The 22,221-nt window shown below is 45.6% G+C and overlaps 1 protein-coding gene across 1 annotated transcript in view; it reads left to right on the forward strand.

Moving 5' to 3' along the window:
* Window positions 1–8,144: 8,144 nt before the first annotated feature.
* abch1 (ATP-binding cassette, sub-family H, member 1) overlaps window positions 8,145–22,221 on the forward strand; it is a 98,489-nt gene continuing 84,412 nt past the window's right edge. The window contains exons 1-4 of the mRNA XM_060831108.1: window positions 8,145–8,267; window positions 14,263–14,415; window positions 15,786–15,945; window positions 18,938–19,092. Of these exons, the coding sequence (XP_060687091.1) occupies window positions 14,288–14,415; window positions 15,786–15,945; window positions 18,938–19,092 (443 nt within the window). The 5' untranslated portion in view covers window positions 8,145–8,267; window positions 14,263–14,287. The remainder of the gene's footprint in view (window positions 8,268–14,262; window positions 14,416–15,785; window positions 15,946–18,937; window positions 19,093–22,221) is intronic.

A 22,221-nucleotide genomic window follows, 5' to 3' on the forward strand; every position in this document is an offset into this window, starting at 1 on the left:
TACTATTCTTGGAAAAGAAAGAAAAATGTTGGGGGAGAAACAATTGCATTTTAATTCGAATGTTTTCATTTCTGTGTATTAAATAAGCCAATCTTTGTTCGATTGCTGCACTTCATCCGTGAATTAACCTTTCACTTTATCTTGCCAACATTTTTCATGTAATCAGTGCTGGCAGAAACACATTTACTGCCTCTTAATTTTACATTCTATTTGTGCATTTGGATTACATAATGAAAATCATTGATCCTGAAATCAATAACTGAATGGATTTAAAGTGCTTTGAAGTAACCTGAGGATGTGACAGGCACTATGTAAATGCATATTCTTTCTTCTCAGGTTGTAATCGTTGGGAGCAGATTCAAGATAACTTTTAAAAGGAAATTGGAGAGATGTCTGAAGGCTGTAACATTTCCAGAAGCACATGGAAAGGGGAAGGGAGTGGGTTGGTTCTGTATGGCCTCCATCAGTGCTGTATTGATCAACAAACCCATAGCCATAAAGATTTGGAAATAATATTGCTTTTCCACTCTCCTCACATTTCCGAAATCCAGATCTCACCTTCACAGGTAGATCCCATCAATAATTCATTGGATCAATTCTTCACTTGCTCACTTTGAAGTTAACAAAATACCAGATCCACTGGCCCGCACTGTAACAAACTGCAGGATATGTGCCTCCTGTTCCAATGGACCCCTTCTGGTTCAGATATTACCCCTCTGGTAACTCCAGCTTTAGTCCCAGTCACAGAGATGAGAGAGAGTGCAATGTGGACTCTCTCTCAGTCAGTAACAAGCCTCAACATCACTATGTTCTCAGCAGCTCCTCCTTGTGGGGACACATGGAAGCACAGCCCTTTGTGGCCCTGGGTGAAAACCAGAGCAACTTGCAGGAGGTTTGTCTTATAGATTTACTGCGTCTGTTTCCACCTGCATGTGGAGGCAGGCTGAACTGTGAACCAAGCTGCCAGCTGGGGGTAGCTACCTCCTCTCCAGCCTGCTGGATCGAGACATCTTTCAGGGCTAAAGACCCTGACAATGGAGCCCAAACACAGCCTGATGGCTAAACAGATCATCTCTCCAATGATTCCTGCAGCTAAACAGGTGCCAATGTTGTGTGTAATGTTCCTTCGGACACAGTGGGGAAGGTCAAAGTTGGGACCTGCTGGTGTTTGAGCTGATGGTCTTCGTGGATGTGGAGAGAATACTCCAGGGTCTCTCAAAGCTGAGGACTAGTGCATTAATCGTTGCTTTATATTGTTAAAGGCAACTCATCTGAATGGATCAGTGAAGCCAATCACAGAATTGATACTATACAGAAGGAGGCCATTCAGGCCATTGTGCCTGCTCTGGTTCTATCCCCTCATGCCAATCTCCCACCTTTCCCCCATATCCTTACACACTGTTTATATCCAAATAACAACTGAACCCGCCTCTACCACAAACCCAGGCAGAGCATTCCATACACTGACTATTCACTGAGTGTAAACACACTTTTCTCACATTGCTCTTGCTTCATTTGGAAATCATCTTAAATTGAAGCCCCTTTGTTCTTTTCTCTTGTACAAACAGGAGCAGCTTCTCCCCATCTACTCTGTCCAGCTGCTCATGATGTTGAAAGCTCTGTCTAATCTTCTCCAGTTTCTTCTGTTCAGGGAGACCCTCTTTAATCTATCCTCAGCATGGAAGTTCCTCATTCCCAGAACCATTCTTGTAAATAGTTTCTGAACTCTCTCCAATGCATTCACATCTTTCCCATAACATAATGCCCACAACTGGACCCAATACTCCAGCTGGGGTTCTACTGAATGTCGGATACAAATTCAAAATCACCTCCTTGCTCTCCTTCTCTAAGTCCCTATTAATAAAGCTGAGGATAATGCCTGCTTTATGGATTGCAGACTAGACCTAAATGATGCAGCTTAGATACTTTTATCTGACTAAGAGTCCTCAGTCAATTCCTGAGAATGTTTCAGAGACTCTGGGCCAAACAAATGTCCGGTTTTCACCACAAGGGGACACTATTGTTACATTTCCACAGCCTTGTCTAGTGCATGATGTGGAGGAGCCGATGTTGGACTGGGGTGGACAAAGTTAACAATCACACAACATCAGGTTAAAGTCCAACAGATTTAATTGGAAGCACTAGCTTTCGGAGCACTGCTCCTTCAGGTGGTTGTGGAGTATTAGATCATAAGACACAGATTCTGCTATAAATTCTGTGTCTTACTGTCTTATACTCCACAACCACCTGATGAAGGAGCAGCGCTCTGAAAGCTAGTGCTTCCAAATAAACCTGTTGGGACTATAACCTGGTGTTGTGTAATCTTTAACTTTGTCTAGCACAGTTCAGTAGTATTATTAGATAATGGGTGGTATGGGATACCACAACATCTCAGTCAGGCCACTTTGGAAGGATGATAAGCTTTCTGTGTCTTCTGTATTGAATGGGGCCCATTCCCAGACTAGCCTTAATCTTGTTGACTACATCATGAAGTCAGCAACAGAAAGAGTAGACGTGGGAACAGCTCAGACACTAACTGTATCAATCCAGGTCTGCAGTGTGTACCAGTGAGCTTAACTCGAATCCTGGATGTTAACGGGAGGTTCAGTAATGGTACTTCCATTGGACTTTCAGGGCAGTCACCTCAATTCTATCTTGGTGAAAGATGGTCATTGCTTGGATTTATCTGACAGCCGAAGCCTGGATATTATTCAGATCTTGCTGTATTTGGACACAGACATCTTCTGTGTCTGAGGAGCGCTGAATGGTGCTGAACGTGACATAATCATTGGCTGTTTTCTTGTTAGGTACAGAGACCTGGTGAATCTGGGTTTGTCAGAGAAATTGGATAGAAATAGTGTGTCAGAGAAATTGGGAATGTTGAGATTTGATGACAACTTGGGGAATAGTGGGATTGAGTTGCTGTGCCCTCTCCTGGTGAATCACAGTATTAGTGTAAATTACATGTTTTATTGGAAACTGCTCAAAATGACCTTCTGACCTTTAAAGGAAAGGTTGCCTTCGCAGAACTAAGTGCAAAATCCTATATATTTCTACTCTAGAACTCAAGTTCCTAAATAATGAGGATCCACCAGGGAGGATCAACTGGAGAAGTCCACCAGGCAGATTCTCTGCTTTAAATGGATGATCTTCTCATTTTGAGACATACCTACATGGGCCAGAGCTCAGCTGCATTGTGTTATCCTCCTGCTCATTCACATCCTGGCCAGACACTGCCACCACCACCCCGCCCCCTCCCCAGTCTCATCAGGTCTGTTATTAGGCAGGTGGGTGGGGGTGGGGCAGGGCAGGAGGACTGGACATTGCCCCCTCTGGCTCCTGCCCCTCGCCGTGTGTAGAGTGTTTAGTCCCCTCACAGGGAGTCTGGACCAGCTCCTGGAAGTTATTTTGAGGATGCCAGGGGTCTCTCGATTGGACACTCAGTCACTACCGAGCTGTGTGGATGTGCTTTCTGTGGTCAGGACATAACTGGGCAGTTTTACACATCGTTGAGTAGATGCCAGTGTTGTAATCATTATGGAGCAGTTTGGCTACGGGCGTGGCAAGTTTCACATTTGTCACAAGACTTGTAGTTTCAGCCTGTCCTTGGAGGGTTTACATTTCGAAAGCCGTTCCTGTGTGATAAGCTGCTCAGGAGCCTGCTTTAAAACAATGTGTTTTGTTTTGATTTGAGTTATTTCACTGGGCAGCATTTCTACATCGTGATCACAACGTCAGGCTGAAGTTCAGCAACATTGGAAAACAAAGTTTACCCTAATCTCTGGGTTAGTTGACTTCCATAATCCTGGGTCACAATCACTCAGACCCTTCAGCTCAGGAGTTTGTTTGATAATCCTTTGTTTGTAATGAGCTCCTCAAAGTCTGTGATCTTTCCACTGATTGGGTGCAGAATGTTTCCTCCTGCTTAGATACAAAGGGCTGTATTTTGTTCCTTCTCATCACAGTTTCATACAGTCACTGACTGCACTGACCAATAACCTCAACAAGACCAGAGGTTCCATGTCACTGCACAGTCAGTGGATCAGTTGGCGGCTGTCTAGGAATCATAGGATTCTGGGCTCAAGTCCCCCTCAAGCATACAGCCCTGGCCCTCTGACTCTCTACAGAGGGGTGCAGCTTCTCTCCATCAAATGAGGTCATAGTCATAGAGTCAAACATCACAGAAGAGGCCTTTTGCTCCATCGAGTCTGTGCTAACCTATCTACACTCGACCCACTTTCCACTAGCTCCATCACCTTGAGTGTTGTGACATTTCAAGTGCTGATTGAAGTAGTTTTTTTTTAGAGGTTGTGGGGATTCCCAGACCCCCACTAGTCTCTGGGTGAAAAAATGTTTCTTCAAGTCAAAGATAGAAATTGCTGGAGAAACTCAGCAAGTCTGCTAGCATGTGTGGAGAGAAGCAGAGTTAATGTTTCAGGTCTAGAGACCCGTCTTCGGAGACACAATTCTTTGCCTTTTTAGTCAAGTTCCCTTTAAACCTCTCACCTTTCACTTTAAAATTCTACCCTTAAACTATGGAGAGCAGCTGCTTCCTATCCCCCTGTCCATGCTGCTCATTACCTTACACACCTCGATCAGGTCCCCCTTCAGCTTTTTTTGCTCCAAACAACCCCAGCTTACCCAGCCTCTCTTCATCATTAAAATGCTCCATTCCAGGGAATTCCTGGTGAATCTCCCTCTGCACCCTATCTGGGACAATCTCCCCCCTCCCATAGTGCGGGGACCAGAACTGCACACAACCCTGTGGAGCTCCAACTGACCCTCCCTGCTCCTAGAATCTATCCTGGGAAATTGCAAGGCAGGTATCCTGTCTGCCTTTTATCTCCCCTACTAGGCCATCCTGCTGCCTTCACTGTTATTACTGAGGCGCTTTCTGCCCGCTCAGGTCAATGTAAAACCTCCCAAGCCCATATTGTAAGTTGGTGGGTCCTCCCCAGTGCCCACATTAAAACTTATCCCCTAACCAACATCACAAACAGGAGATTATCTCATCATTACTGTGTTACAGCTTGTGGGAGCTGCCTGTATGTAAATTGGCTGCTGCGTTTCCCACTCACAGCGCCAGGGACCCGGGTTCAATTCCCACCTCGGGCAACTGTCTCTGTGAGTTTGCACATTCTCCCAGTGTCTGCGTGGGTTTCCTCCAGGTGCTCCGGTTTCCTCCCACAGTCCAAAGATGTGCAGGTCAGGTGGATTGGCCATGCTAAATTGCCCCATAGTGTCCAAGGATGTTTAGGGTATATTAGACAGGGATAAATGTAGAATAATGGGATAAAGGAGTGGGTCTGGGTGGGTTACTCTTCAGAGGTTTGTATTGACTTGTTGGGCCAAAGCCCCACACTGTAGGGATTCTATGATTCTGTGATTCTATGTGTGACTGTACCTGAGAAACATATCATTAACTGAGAAACAGTCTGAGGAGTCTCCTGGTCGGGAAAGGTGCTATGGAAATGCAAGTCTTTCTTTCATTAATTTTAGTGAAAGACTGGAAACAGCTATTCTTCCTTTTCATTGATTGCCCAGGGATTGCTTACCTGAGTTTTGGACAAAAACTGCAATCATTTCCATTGATCTTCCTGATGGAGGATGCCTGTGAACGGTGAGGTAAACCATCCTTTGGTGATGTAAGGTGTGGGATTTCTATGTACATTTATATAAATTATGTTAGAGTTTGGATTTTGAACTAGTGGTATGTAGGTTTGGCCTGTGTGTATGAGGGTTATAATCATTAATTTGTCATCTTTCTGGTGCCATGTGTGAGAAAGCAACTCTTGAAGTGATCATGAGAATTTGTTTGTATTGAGCATTTTGCGATTGAAGAGATTAACCATTGAAACCTAGGTTTTGGTTTAAAAAAAATGAAGAACTGATTTTTTTTTGTCTTCACAGAAAGCCTGTCGGTAGGAAGTTATTTAGTTTCAGTTCACAGAAAGCCTGGTTGAGGTTAGAAAAACAATTCCTCCTGCAGAAGGGAGTTTGTTCAGAACAGTTGGGAAATATGTTACCTCAGTGTAAGGGTTTTAATTTGGAAATTCCAAACCAGGTGTATTTGGTTAGAACCTTGAAGGGATTCTTTGAAGCCAAGGAAGTTTAAGCTCAGTCTTGTGAATAATCAAGGAACAAGCTATCAAATTCTCAAGACCAGGAATTGAAAGAGACAGTTCGACCAAAACTACAGACGGAATAGAGAAGGGAGATTTTTTTCTGGTGTCTAAGTATTGTGAAGTGATGCTGTTGATATACATAGGACTTTTTTTACACCACGTATTTGAAATCTTTCAATTGTGTTATATGTAAATAGCTTGGTTTATTCTATTTTATCTTTATTTCTTTTGCATAATAAATTTCTGTTTAAAAAAAACCCCGCAGCATTGTGTGCTTGTGTTTCAGTGAGGGACGCCCTTGTTAAATTTTTTAAAAATTTATTAAGCGAGATTTCAAACGATAATCTGTCTTGTCCTGGAGTCACATCAGCTGGGGATCAGATCGTTCTCTACAGGGACAAAACTTCCCCAATGGGGGTTTGGCTGCTCCTGTTACAACCACAAACTAAAACCAACCTTATAATGAACTCACAAAATCATTGAAATCCATCTCTGACCCCAGCTTGTAGTTTGTACTTTGACAATTATGTTTTCGGAGGTCATTGCTGGGCCAATCTCTCAGTGACACAATGAAGAGCAGGATTGATTTTCTGAATGTAAGTAATTCTACTTCTGTAACACTGCCACTCCGTGACCATCCCACAGCTCAGCAGCTGCTGAAACCTTCATTCTCGCCCCTTGACTATTCCTATGGAGTTGAGAGTGTGTTGCTGGAAAAGAACAGCAGATCAGACAGCGTCCGAGGAGCAGGAGAATCGATGTTTCAGCCAATGGAGGGTGATCCTCCCACATTCTACCCTCCACCAACTCAGATCCATATGGCAGCACAATTAGACAGACCATATTGTGCTCACCATTGGCCAGCGTCTCCATTTTAAAATTCTCATTCTTATTTTCCACTTCTCCAGTGGTCTCAGCAGTCTGCATCTTTGTAGCTTCCAACGAGCCTCCGAGATCATTGTACTCCTCCCAATCTGGCCTCTTGCGAGTTCTCGATTTTAGTAAAAAAAACTGAAAGAGCTGTGGTTGATGTATATCAGAAACAAAAGCAGAAATTGCTGGAAAAGCTCAGCAGGTCTGGCAGCATCTGTGGAGAGAAATTGGAGTTAACGTTTCACGTTGAGTGACCCTTCCTTGAAACTAAGTTCTGAAATATTAACTCTGATTTGCCTTGATTTTCTTGAATCACTCTCTGTAGGAGGCGTTGCCTTCAGCTCCCTTACCCCTAAGCTCTGGACGTCCTTACAGCTGCACCATGCATGAAATTGGATCCAGGGGAGAGCACTCAGCCTCTTCTACGATCAAGAGAATCACAGCTGGTCCTCTCCATACTTTTACATTAAGGTGTTCAGGGATGTTCTGTAGTAGCTCTGGAGCTGGTGGGTCTTGAGCTCAGACCTCCTGGCTCAGAGGGAGAATGCTATCACTGCCCCACAAGAGCTCCCTGATTGTTGACCTTGACTCCATATTCCTGTCCCTACCTTTTGCTTTCTTTCAAGGTCTTTCAATCACTCCCTGAAAACCGGCTCCCCCTGACCAAACGTTTGGGTCACATGTTGTAATAACTCATTTTTTGACTGTGTCAAACATGGGATTTGCTCCTGAGTATTAATTCATTAAAGAAGATGTAGCCAAGTGTGAACATGATTTTCTGTGCATTTCCACATCTTGGAATTCTATGCTTTTTTTTCTCATTAAATTTGAGCACCCAATTTAAAAGATGTCAATTGACAAAGTTAAACATTTATATTAAAATAAGAAAAGGGATGAGCTGTTTCTCTGTGTTTGCATCTCAGAATGTGCTTTTGGTAGCTGAGGAATGCTGATGTGTTTGAGAAGCTCTGACATTAACTGAAATGACCAAGATCCAGGAAACGTCGAGAGCACGGACACAGCGGCTGGTGCTTCCTTCGCTGTGAGTGAGCTGCAGAGTTGTTTTGTGTGATTGACAGCTCAAGTTCCAGTTCTGGTTTTAATGTGTTGTGGGTAACAACAAGCCTTCAGGAATCTGCTGCAGCTCTGGATAAACACCCCCATGGAGTCTGAAATCCAAAGTCCAGACGTACAAAGGCTGGAGTCTTGTGCAAGGTGTGAACGCTGGAGTTAATGAGTGCCAAGTCCAGGTGCTGTACACAAGTGGAGGTATGCTGGAAGTTATATATTTGTAGGATTTACTGAACTAATACACATCAAAAGCTGATTAAATAGAAAAGGAAGTTGAGAAGCCAACTGTAGTTTGTCAAACAGCGGAAAGGTCTCGAGGAGATAGTTGACAAATTTTCCAAAGGGCATGGAAATGCTTCTCATTTTAAAATTATTTCAGAGGAGCCAAAATGCTCACGTGAAGGAATCTAATGGATTAAAAAAGCTGATTTATTGAGGTGAGCAACTGAATGATTTCTTGGGATATTTTCAGAAGAGGTTTGAATGTTGCGTGAGTCTGTATCTGCTCCATTGCCATCAGTATCCCAGCACAGTCTCTGTGTCACAGGCTCGGAGGCTGTGAATGACGAAGAGGTGATCTGGTCTAGCCGAGGGATTCCTGAGTGAAGTGACAGCGTGTTAATGTTCAGGTTCCTATCCATCCCTTCACTGCAGGTTAGGATTGAAGGCACACTGATCTTCTTCAGAGTTTCAAAATGGTCAGAAAATGAGCAGCTGACCATTTGCTGTTGTTTAATAGCGCAGTACTAGCAGAAGAGAAGTTATTATTAGGAACGTAGTCATGGATTTTATCCTCTCTCTTTAGTCAGGTTAGGTAGCCCCTGGTGGGCACTGTTACAAAAGCTAATAGGATTCTTGTGATGCAGTGATAGTTTTTTGATGTGATTTGAATTATTCAAATCACATCACGTGGGCCGAGATACAGTGAAGTGTTTTGTTTTGCATGCAATAGCAGCAGCACATTAGAATGTGTTAGGGTCATAGAACAGAGCAAGGAATACAATATTACAGCCGCAGTGAAGATCCTCAGACAGCAAGGTCAATACTAAATGTGAATGTTGAGAGGTCCATTCAAAAGTCTAATAACAGCGTGGGTAGAGCTGGCTCTCCAGCCCAGGAGGGCCAGGTTTAAGCCAACCTGCTTCAGATCAGGGTCAGAGCATGTTTGGTCCCATTACTTCAAAATATTTAACCAAAATGTGATTGAATGGTCAATGGGAAATTATAGAAATGCAGCAGAAACGTATCAAAATCAAACCAAGACATCATTACCTGGGAGGGGAGGGGAGGGGAGGGGAGGGGAGGAGTGAGTTGATACTCTCCAGTTCCTGTACTAGACATCAGCCCCTAAAGGCAGGTTGAGGTTTGAATCCTGGTTACATTAGTTAAGGAAGTAACTGGATTCTGGTTGACGTTTCACTTCTCAGAAGCTTTTGACAAAATTAAACTCTCAAACACTTTCTCCAGAGGCAGAGTCGTTTTTTTGTCAAAGTTGGTGCTTTGACTGGGTAAAACTGAGGAGGAAATGGGAGAGGCATCAGAAGAAGCGTTTAATTTAAAATCTGCATTTGGTGACTGGAAGATGGTTGAAACTAGGAAAAGGAACCAGAGTTTTATTCAGTGATCTGAGGGTGACTGGATGTCTGTGGAGGGGGTTGTGTCATACAGAGCTAATAATTCCAAAGGATTGTGAACAGGGTGTCGAAGTGAAAGAAATGGAAGAGGAACAAGTTAGTTAGGGATGGTCATGTGACAGTGGCATATTCAATAAGGAAATGATACTTTGTCCAGAATCGAATCCAAACTGATTGAGTTAAGTTTACACAGAATGTTGTTCAAAAATTACAGATTGTAATGGTGGTCTGAAACTGTGATAATGCACAATTTAATCTCCTGTGTAAATTATTTAAAGTATAGTTATAGTGACAGAAGCAAGAGTCAAAGGCATACTCATGGATGGACAAGAAATGCTGGCCCCGTCACTGAGACCCATGTCCCCAGAAAGGATCAGAATCGGTTTGTATCTGCTCCTTGTTGGTTCTGTTGGTGAAAACACAGTGGGACAGGAGTCACGTTCACCTTCCCACCGGAGTCACGTTCACCTTCCCACCCTGGATATAATGGAACTTGTGAATAAGGAGCAGGAGGAGGCAGTTCAGCCTCTCCTCTCTGTTCCATTATCCAACATGATCTGTACTTGACCTTAAATCCTCACTCCCACAGATTCCTTATTACCTGGGGACTCCTTATTGCTAAATCTCCAGATTACAGAGGAGGAAATGCTGGATGTCTTGAAACGGGTAAAGGTGGATACATCCCCAGGACCTGATCAGGTGTACCCAAGAACTCTGTGGGAAGCTAGAGACGTGATTGCTGGGCCTCTTGCTGAGATATTTGTATCATCGATAGTCACAGGTGAGGTTGGCTAACGTGGTGCCACTGTTTAAGAAGGGTGGTAAGGACAAGCCAGGGAACTGTAGACCGGTGAGCCTGACGTCGGTGGTGGGCAAGTTGTTGAAGGGAATCCTGAGGGACATGATGGACATGTATTTGGAAAGGCAAGGACTGATTAGGGATAGTCAACATGGCTTTGTGCGTGGGAAATCATGTCTCACAAACTTGATTGAGTTTTTTGAAGAAGTAACAAAGACGATTGATGAGGGCAGAGCAGTAGATGTGATCCATATGGACATCAGTAAGGTGTTCGACAAGGTTCCCCATGGGAGACTGGTTAGCAAGGTTAGATCTCATGGAATACAGGGAGAACTAGCCATTTGGATACAGAACTGGCCCAAAGGTAGAAGACAAAGGGTGGTGATGGAGGGTTGTTTTTCAGACTGGAGGCCTGTGACCAGTGGAGTGCCACAAGGATTGGTGCTGGGCCCTTTATTTTTTGTCATTTACATAAATGATTTGGATGCGAGCATAAGAGGTATAGTTAGTAAGTTTGCAGATGACACCAAAATTGGACGTCTAGTGCACAGCGAAGAAGGTTACCTCAGATTACAACAGGATCTGGATCAGATGGGCCAATGGGCTGAGAAGTGGCAGATGGAATTTAATTCAGATAAATGTGAGGTGTTGCATTTTGGGAAAGCAAATCTTAGCAGGACTTATACATTTAATGGAAAGGTCCTAGGGAGTGTTGCTGAACAAAGAGACCTTGGAGTGCAGGTTTATAACTCCTTGAAAGTGGAGTAGCAGGTAGATAGGAGAGTGAAGAAGGCGTTTAGTATGCTTTCCTTTATTAGTCAGAATATTGAGTACAGGAGTTGGGAGGAGAAAGTGAGGTCTGCAGATGCTGGAGATCAGAGCTGAAAATGTGTTGCTGGAAAAGCGCAGCAGTTCCAGCAGCATCCAAGTAACAGGAAATTCGACGTTTCGGGCATAATTCCTGATGAAGGGCTTTTGCCCGAAACGTCGAATTTCCTGTTCCTTGGATGCTGCCTGACCTGCTGCGCTTTTCCTGCAACACATTTTCAGTACAGGAGTTGGGAGGTCATGTTGCGGCTGTACAGGACATTGGTTAGGCCACTGTTGGAATATTGCATGCAATTCTGGTCTCCTTTCTATTGGAAGGATGTTGTGAAACTTTGAAAGGGTTCAGAAAAGATTTACAAGGATGTTTCCCAGGATTGGAGGATTTGAGCTACAGGGAGAGGCTGAACAGGCTGAGGCTGTTTTCCCTGGAACGTCAGAGGCTGAGCGGTGACCTTATAGAGGTTTACAAAATTATGAGGGGCATGGATAGGATAAATAGACAAAGTCTTTTCCCTGGGGTCGGGGAGTACAGAACTAGAGGGCATAGGTTTAGGGTGAGAGGGGAAAGATATAAAAGAGACCTAAGGGGCAACCTTTTCACACAGAGGGTGGTACGTGTATGGAATGAGCTGCCAGAGAAAGTGGTGGAGGCTGGTACAATTGCAACATTTAAGAGGCATTTGGATGGGTATATGAATAGGAAGGGTTTGGAGCGATATGGGCTGGGTGCTGGCAGGTGGGTCTAGATTGGGTTGGAATATCTGGTTGGCATGGACGGGTTGGACCGAAGGGTCTGTTTCCATGCTGTACATCTCTATGACTCTATGACCTACCATCACCTTGCTTAACTAGAACCTGCGCAACTCTGAGTGAGCACTGTCCTGTGACCCAGCTCCACTACGCTCTGCACAGAGAGCGCTCCCACCGGCACGTTAGTCAGGAGAGAAGAGAACTCTGCTTCCATCTCCATTTGAAATGGAAGAGCCTTTTATTTAAGTTGTTCTCGTCTCTCCCACAAAATAATCCATTCTCTCAGCACCCACTCTCAGGACGGTAAATGTTGCAATAAGATCACCTCACAATCTTCCAGACTCTAATGAGAGATGCCCTGCATGTCTGACCTTTCCTCATGAGATGATTCACCACTAAACCGAGAATGAATTGAGTACTCCTTCTCTGAACTCCTTCTAACACATTTATATCCCTTGCTTAAATAAAGAGACTAGAACTGAACATGTATTGAGTCCAGTATGACTCTTTTTAAGAGTTTTAAGGAAGAGTCATATCAGACTTGAAATGTTAACTTGTTTTTCTCACCACAGAGATGCTGCCAGACCTGCTGAGTTTCTCCAGCAATTTCAGTGTTTATTTCAGATTTTCAGTATTTGCAGAATTTTGCTTTTGTTTGCTGGAGAAATCTCCTCTGCTCTCCAGGCAGCCCCATGGGCTCTTTAAGATGCCAGTTCAGATTTGACAACACCTAGTGTGCGGTATAATGTGATCTCTGTCAGTATGTGGCACTCTGACACATAGAGTTACTGTTTCTATTTACACTGTACATTTACGGCACACATCATACATGCGGTGGTGTTTACAGCCCGGGCTGTTGTATGCGGTTTATTCCATTGAGAAGGGCCTCTCACTGTGATCTAACCCACTGACCCTCCATGGTGGCTTCTCCCAAACTTTGCTGTGAGCCTGACCTCGTGGTGCAGATGACAGCCCAAGGATAAATCCTCTATCGTGTACACGAGGGACACCAGAGAGAAGGTTGAGGACTTGACAGGGAAGCCCCTGCCTGGAGACAGAGGCCATTGTCAGCGGTTTAGAGTCCTCCATGTGGCTGAGGAACTGTCTCCTCACGGAGTTGGCTGTTTGCAGTTTCTGACCATCTGTCAAACTGGGCAAAGGACTGACATCAGAGAGACTTTGGATGCTGCCTGAACTGCTGTGCTCTTCCAGCACCACTGATCCAGAGTCAGAGAGACAGCAGAAGGCCACAACAAATGCAAAAGCACCAATTGAAATCAGTGTGAATTGAAAAGTATTTAATAATAGTTATTAGATGTATATATTTATCTAATATCTGTAAGAACATGATAATTTATCACTGGAGCTCCTAAAGTGCTGCACGTGTAATAGCCAAGTAACATCACATGGTGGGGCTGTTGCAGTTGAGGGAGTTCCCTGTGGTGACGGCTGCTCAGTATTTCACTCAGATATTGAGGAGGTTTTGGTGCTGAAGATGGTAAAGGGCAAAATCAAGGGCAGCAGACATACGGGTGAATTGGGCACAGTTCACTGTCGAGCATCTCCGAGCAGACGAGCTGCAGTGGGCATGTGAGGATGATGCCAGAGAAAAGCACCACCTGCTGGCAGTGTGACAGCTGAGCCCCAGCAGGAGGCGCTGAAAGCAGCTGGATGAAGAACATGAGAATTAGGAGAACAAAGAGGCCATTCAGCCCCTTCGATTTGCTCCACTGTTCAATAGGATCACTGTCGGTCTTCCCTGCACTATTCCAGTATCCAGACATTCTACAGGACTGCAAGGGGGAAGGATCCTGTAATTAGAAACTCACTATAACTGATAGTTGAGGCAAGAGTTGAACTGCCCTAATGATTTAAACAATCAAGATTATTATCTCAATCTGTAAATTTCTTTCATGTATGTCAGAGAGTGGAGAGAGTGACTGATGGAGAAACTGATTAATTAAAGTGCAGGGTCAGTTAGACTCGAAATGTCAGCTCTTTTCTCTCCTTACAGATGCCAGGACCTGCTGAGATTTTCCAGCATTTTCTCTTTTGATTGCAGGCTGCACCCACTGCTTCACATTAAAGTACGTGTTAGCATTTACTGAGAAAAGTAAACGTTTATGTTTGAATTTGTTTGCAGTTTTACTGAAATAGAGACTGAGTTTCTTTGTAATTTCAGTTGTTTTGATGTTGAAGATGCGGAGATGATGGTGGATCCAGGGGCAGACCGTGACATTGGGCAGGCAGCCCTTGAGTGTCGAGGAGTCACTCTCTCCTACGCGAAGCTGAAAGTACTCGATAACCTTAACCTGACCCTGCCACAGGGTCAGATGTAAGTGTCCTGCTCGATGGCGATCAGTAAACATTGTTGTTGTCTTGGAGATAGGAACATAAGAATTAGGACTGGGCCAATCAATGCCTCCAGCTCCCTTCACTAACTAACTGTGGCCTGAACTCCATGATCGTGCCTCTCCCCTCCGATCATTTTTAACTTCCTTCTTAGTCAAAAATCTATCTGCTTCTGCCTTAAAAATATTCAACGACCCCACCTCCACCGTTCTCTGGGGAAGAGGGTTCCAAACGTTTGTGACCCTCTGAGGGAACTAAAGTCCTTCTCATATCTTTCCACAACAGCAGAGTATTTATCTTTAAACTGTGTTCCCTCCACGTCCCCCTCCGCCATTCTCTCCCCAGTATTGCCCCCACCCCCCCCCCCCACAACAAAGGGAAACATCTCTTCAGCGTGTACCCTGGGAAATCCCCTGAGAATCTGATACATCTCCCCTCTCAATCTTGTAAACTCCAGCGTATATATTCCCATTGTCTGACGTTTCCTTAGAAGATAATGTTCGAATCTCAACAATCTGTGAGTGAACCGTCTCTGAACTATATCTCGGGCACTTATATCCTTTCCTTTGACTAAAGCTGCACACTGTGCTGTGGGGATGTGATCTCACCGATGTTCTGTACAACTGCAACAAAGCCTCCTCGTTTAATATAACAGTCCATTTCTAATAATCAGGAAGATTCCATTTCCCTTCCTAACCATGTATTGTCTCTATGCACCAACATTTATGATTCCTGTACCAGGACACCCAGATCCCTCTGCACTCTGCAATTTCTCACCATTTAAATAGGATCCTGACTTTCTATTCTTGTATTGTAGTTACAAATTCATTTTAAAAAAACCCGACTTTAGTTAACTTATCACGAGGTTTTGGCCTCAGAATGAATTGATGCTGTTCCTTTGTTTCAGGTGTAATTCGAGCAGCTTGTATCTAATCTGGGGCCATAAATCAGAATGAACCTGGGTCAGAGCCTCAGGCAGTTTTCTGATTCACTGCCTGAAACCTGCTTAAGGTAGAGGTACAGCTCCTTGTACCTGTCCAACCCAGTTCCAAGATCACTGAGGGTTGGGTCTGCTCAGACACAGAAAGTAATTTTTAATTTGCCCCTCCCCGTTGCAAAACTAGTCCAAATCAGATGGAATTTCTCCAGCTGTGTTTAATCCCATTTTATTCAGGCTCAGCTTACTTGTAATAGTATCAAATGGAAAGAGAGTGTTTCATTTAAACTTCTTCATACAGCGACTAGTTAAACCGGATAACTTGCTGCGCCACAGATGGTGATGTATCTCAGTGAGTTGTCAATGATGTGTTGAATGTGTAAGGACAGTGACACTCATAAATCTGTCTCTCACAGATACGGGCTGCTAGGTCCCAGCGGTTGTGGCAAAACAACCTTTCTCCGGTGTGCTTTGGGAAGATTAAACATCTCAAAGGGGAACATTACAATCCTGGGGAAGCGTCCAGCATTCCCGGGTCACCAGGTACCAGGCAGGATGGTGGGATACATGCCTCAGGTATAAATCATTATGTTTCTGTCAATTTCAGACAAGTGGTTGAGACAGGGGCTGGTGATTTTAGGCACTGACATGGAGAGTGCTCCTAAAACAGGAAAGGGAAAATCCGGTTTTCCCAAACAGGGAGGATGATCAGGGACATGTTGTTGATGTGATGAAAATGCTAAACTTTATAGACATGTTGACAAACATGCAGTTCATGGAATAAAAAGTAACAAACTGGACCCAAACCTTAGAAAGACCAGGAAACAGAGGTTAGTGAATGTTTCTCAGGCTGGGGCCTGGTCTGTGTTGAGACCCTTGCTGTTCCTGATTTACATAAATGATCTCGACATTGGAATCTAGGGCAAGATCTGCAGATGATCTCAAACTTGAAAGGATGGTAAATGGAGGAGGAGAACACAGAAATCCAGACAGATTGCACAGGCTGGTGGGGGGGGGGCGGGGGGGTTGGGTGGGGTTGGGGGTGGGGGGGGGAGGGGGTGATAGCAAACAACTGGCAAATGCAAGTTAATGCAGAACATTGTGAATTGATTAATTTTAGAAGGATTAACACTAAGGTAATATAAAATAAAGGGTGAAATTCAAAAGGGTGTGAGGGAGCAGAGGTGTATAGGTTGAGTGAGTAATTGACAAAGCATACAGTCTCCTGGAGAGCTTTATTAACAGGAGCACAGAGGGAAGAACAAAGAGGGGATGCTGAACTTACACAAGTCACTAGCTCACTGTGACCCTGACAGGGGAATGTACTGATTGACCCCCACTATGATGCCGATACCTCACTAGCTCCACCTCCCAGCTTCACAATACCCACCAACCATTTCGGTTATTTAGCAATTTTCTCAAATAAAATGAAAAAGGCTTTGATGTCCTTCCCATCAAACTTTGGTAACATATAGATATACTTAAACATATAGATATACTTAAACATAAAGATATACTTAAACAGATGCCCACCAGGCCTTTGGCTACGATGGGATTGCTGTCCATCTCTATCCACATACCTTCAACCTCTGCCATTGTAAATCAACTTTTCTTTTTCATTTCCAAGTTCCAAAGTTCAGAGGTTCTCTCTTTCTCCCTTTCTTCTGCTTTTAATTATAACACAAACTGTTTCATTTCCTTTTCATATTCAAGCTGTTTTAATTCTTTTACTCTTTGTTCCACTGTAATTCTCTCTCTCTTTCTTTTGCCTCCTTTTCTCTTTCCTTTTTGTTCTGCCTGGGTTACTCTTTCTCTCTAATTCCAGCTGCTTCCTTTGCAGTTGACCTTTAGCAATCTCCAGTGATTCTGATTGCATTCCTGGTGATTGGGAATGTTGAGCTGTTGCTGCAGCTATTCCCCCTTTTCCTCACAGACAGAGGCAACTCCAACCTCAGTTTGTTTGCCAATTCGGAAAGCTTTACCTCGCTCCCTTTCTGTAAAGGTCCTGAAGTGACCTCTTCCATCCCAGGAAACTCTTAGTGACTGAAGGATCCATTATTACACGAGGCACAGCCTGTTTAAACCAACACAACACAACACCCGAAATAAAAAAAAACACCAGCACTCACCACTCACTGCCTTTGATTCCAATAACCCAAAACCCAACCTGGAATTAGAGATTTTGATCTTGATAAGAGTCTCCAATCTGTTATGGATGAGTCCAAACCCCCTTCAAATATATCAAGGAGTTAGTCTAGACTTAACAGCTTTATCTCATTGAAAGATAAATGTAAGGAGCTGTGTTCCAAATGGAATTCAATTTGTTATGCTCCATCTTTAAGTAAAACACACTTTATTCTTAGAGGAAAAAGTGAGGTCTGCAGATGCTGGAGATCAGAGCTGAAAATGTGTTGCTGGTTAAAGCACAGCAGGTCAGGCAGCATCCAAGGAGCAGGAAATTCAACGTTTCGGGAATAAGCCCTTCATCAGGAATCCTGCTGCGCTTTAACCAGCAACACATTTTCAACACTTTATTCTTATCCTGTCATTATAATGTAAGTAAAAGACAGCAGAATTGATGTAACTTTATTGGAAAGCTTGACAGAATAATACTAAATGGCAACTGTTCCAATAAAGTAACATCCCATGAATACGCCCTTGGCAAAGGCAAATTCAGTAAAACAGATTGTCTCACGTGATTCTAGCAACTTTTTGCTATAACAGAGAAGAAGATGTAGTAGCTTCCATAACTGGTTTCACAGCTCCACCAATTGCTGAAGGCTAAACTAAAACCCTGGTTCTATGGGAACCTGATTCCACCCATTCAAACTGCTTCTATTGTTCCAACTTTAAAAATAAACCCAAGGCCACACAAGCTGTTTACTTTGTTGGAGAAGCTAGCTCACTACCTATAGCTCAAAACCTCTCCAAAAAAAAACCCGGGGACAAAATACACCTCGTAAAGTATCATCAGAAAAGTATTTGGGATCCTGACTAATCAGAAGTACAAAGGACAGAAACCAGGGGGTTAAGCTGTCCCTCAGTGGAGTGTTGTTTCCAAGTCAGGGGACCACACTTTTGGAAGGACGTAGAGACAATGCAGAGATGAGAGCTCACAGCTCGTATACTAGAGAGGTTGGGATTGTTCTCTTCAGAGCAGAGATGGTTACATGGAGATTTGAGAGAGGTGTCTAAAATCACAGAGTAATTAAGGAAAAACTATCCCCAGTGACTGAAGCATCAATTATCAGGGAATAAACTGGAGGTGTAGCCAGAAGGACCAGAGGTATTAAAAGGAAATCATTTTATACAAATAGATTCAGCAATAACTTCAAAAGGGAACAGGATAAATCTTTAAATGTGAAAGAATTGCAGGGATGTGGGGCGGGAGAGAGGATGTAGGGTTTGGATCAACTGGATTATTCTTTGACAGGGCTAGCATGCAGCTAATGGGCTGAATCACCTTCTTACATGCTGGACTTTTTAATGATTTTATGAAATGGAGTTAAAGTTTATCATTTCTCCTGCAAGTTATGAATAAATACTGATTTGGATTCCATTCCTGCAGGAATTAGCCTTATACAATGAGTTTACTATTCAGGACACGTTTTGGTTTTTTGGTCGAATCCATGGACTGAGCAGCAACGACATTGAATCACGTCTCTCATTCCTAGTGAACTTTCTCGATCTTCCTGAAAAGAAGAAACTTGTCAAACATCTCAGGTATGCAACTTCTTTAAAACGAGAAATTTACATGAATTAAAGAGAAGGCAGCTCTCACGAAGGATTGTTCCTGTTACAGTCTCAGCTCAAACCTGTACGGCCACCTGTTCCTGCACAGACCCAACACTCACCCAGTCTGACCCTGACCCAACACGCTCCCAGTCTGACCCTGACCCAACACCCTCCCAGTCTGACCCTGACCCTGACCCAACACTCACCCAGTCCGACCCTGAGCCTGACCCAACACTCACCATGTCCGACCCTGACCCAACACTCACCCAGTCTGACCCTGACCCTGACCCAACACCCTCCCAGTCTGACCCTGACCCTGACCCAACATTCACCCAGTCCGTCCCTGAGCCTGACCCAACAGTCACCATGTCCGACCCTGACCCAACACTCACCCAGTCTGACCCAGACCCTGACCCAACACCATCCCAGTCTGACCCTGACCCAACACCATCCCAGTCTGAACCTGACCCAACACCCTCCCAGTCTGACCCTGACCCTGACCCAACATTCACCCAGTCCGTCCCTGAGCCTGACCCAACAGTCACCATGTCCGACCCTGACCCAACACTCACCCAGTCTGACCCAGACCCTGACCCAACACCATCCCAGTCTGACCCTGACCCAACACCATCCCAGTCTGAACCTGACCCAACACCCTCCCAGTCTGACCCTGACCCGGCACCCTCCCAGTCTGACCCTGACCCTGACCCAACACCCTCCCAGTTTGACCCTGACCCAACACTCACCCAGTCTGACCCTGACCCTGACCCAACACCCTCCCAGTCTGACCCTGACCCAACACTTTCCCAGTCCGACCCTGACCCAACACTCACCCAGTCTGACCCTGACCCAATACCATCCCAGTCTGAACCTGACCCGGCACCCTCCCAGTCTGACCCTGACCCTGACCCAACACCCTCCCAGTTTGACCCTGACCCAACACTCACCCAGTCTGACCCTGACCCTGACCCAACACCCTCCCAGTCTGACCCTGACCCAACACCTTCCCAGTCTGACCCTGACCCAACACTCACCCAGTCTGACCCTGACCCAATACCATCCCAGTCTGAACCTGACCCAACACCTTCCCAGTCTGACCCTGACCCTGATCCAGTCTGATCTCCAGCATCTGCAGACCTCATTTTTTACCTGATCCAGTCTGACCCTGACCCGACACGTTCCCAGTCCGACCCTGATCCTGACCCAACACCCTCCCAGTCCGACCCTGAGCCAACACTCACCCAGTCTGACCCTGAGCTGCAAATGTGTTGCTGGTCAAAGCACAGCAGGTTAGGCAGCATCTCAGGAATAGAGAATTCGACGTTTCGAGCATAAGCCCTTCATCAGGAATAAGAGAGAGAGAGCCAAGCAGGCTGAGATAAAAGGTAGGGAGGAGGGACTAGGGGGAGGGGCGATGGAGGTGGGATAGGTGGAAGGAGGTCAAGGTGAGGGTGATAGGCCGGAGTGGGGTGGGGGCGGAGAGGTCAGGAAGAGGATTGCAGGTTAGGAGGGCGGTGCTGAGTTGAGGGAACCGACTGAGACAAGGTGGGGGGAGGGGAAATGAGGAAGCTGGAGAAATCTGAATTCATACCTTGTGGTTGGAGGGTTCCCAGGCGGAAGATGAGGCGCTCCTCCTCCAGCCGTCGTGTAGTTGTGTTCTGCCGGTGGAGGAGTCCAAGGACCTGCATGTCCTCGGTGGAGTGGGAGGGGGAGTTAAAGTGTTGAGCCACGGGGTGATTGGGTTGGTTGGTTCGGGCGGCCCAGAGGTGTTCTCTGAAGCGTTCCGCAAGTAAGCGGCCTGTCTCACCAATATAGAGGAGGCCACATCGGGTGCAGCGGATGCAATAGATGATGTGTGTGGAGGTACAGGTGAACTTGTGGCGGATATGGAAGGATCCCTTGGGGCCTTGGAGGGAAGCGAGTGTGGAGGTGTGGGCGCAAGTTTTACATTTCCTGCGGTTGCAGGGGAAGGTGCCGGGAGTGGAGGTTGGGTTGGTGGGGGGTGTGGATCTGACAAGGGAGTCACGAAGGGAGTGGTCCTTGCGGAACGCTGATAGGGGAGGGGAGGGAAATATATCCTTGGTGGTGGGGTCCGTTTGGAGGTGGCGGAAATGGCGGCGGATAATACGTTGTATGCGCAGGTTGGTGGGGTGGTAGGTGAGAACCAGTGGGGTTCTGTCTTGGTGGCGGTTGGAGGAGCGGGGCTCAAGGGCGGAGGAGCGGGAAGTGGAGGAGATGCGGTGGAGGGCATCGTCGATCACGTCTGGGGGGAATCTGCGGTCCTTGAAGAAGGAGGCCATCTGGGTTGTGCGGTGTTGGAATTGGTCCTCCTGGGAGCAGATGCGGCGGAGACGAAGGAATTGGGAATATGGGATGGAGTTTTTACAGGGGGCAGGGTGGGAGGAGGTGTAGTCCAGGTAGCTGTGGGAGTCAGTCGGTTTATAATAGATGTCTGTGTTGAGTCGGTCGCCCGAGATAGAAATGGAAAGGTCTAGGAAGGGGAGGGAGGAGTCTGAGACAGTCCAGGTGAATTTCAGGTCGGGATGGAAGGTGTTAGTAAAGTAGATGAACTGTTCAACCTCCTCGTGGGAGCACGAGGCAGCGCCGATACAGTCATCGATGTAGCGGAGGAAAAGGTGGGGGGTGGTGCCAGTGTAGTTGCGGAAGATGGACTGTTCCACATATCCTACGAAGAGGCAGGCATAGCTGGGGCCCATGCGGGTGCCCATGGCAACTCCTTTAGTTTGGAGGAAGTGGGAGGATTGAAAAGAGAAGTTATTCAGGGTGAGGACCAGTTCAGTCAGTCGAAGGAGGGTGTCAGTGGAAGGGTACTGGTTGGTGCGGCGGGAAAGGAAGAAGCGGAGGGCTTTGAGTCCTTCGTGATGGGGGATGGAGGTGTACAGGGACTGGATGTCCATAGTGAAAATAAGGCGTTGGGGACCGGGGAAGCGAAAATCCTGGAGGAGGTGGAGGGCGTGGGTGGTGTCCCGAACGTAGGTGGGGAGTTCTTGGACTAAAGGGGACAGGACCGTGTCGAGGTATTGGGAGATGAGTTCGGTGGGGCAGGAGCAGGCTGAGACAATGGGTCGGCCGGGGCAGGCAGGTTTGTGGATTTTG

This window comes from Hemiscyllium ocellatum, chromosome 10 (assembly GCF_020745735.1).
Source record: "Hemiscyllium ocellatum isolate sHemOce1 chromosome 10, sHemOce1.pat.X.cur, whole genome shotgun sequence".
Classification (NCBI taxonomy): Eukaryota; Metazoa; Chordata; class Chondrichthyes; order Orectolobiformes; family Hemiscylliidae; genus Hemiscyllium; species Hemiscyllium ocellatum.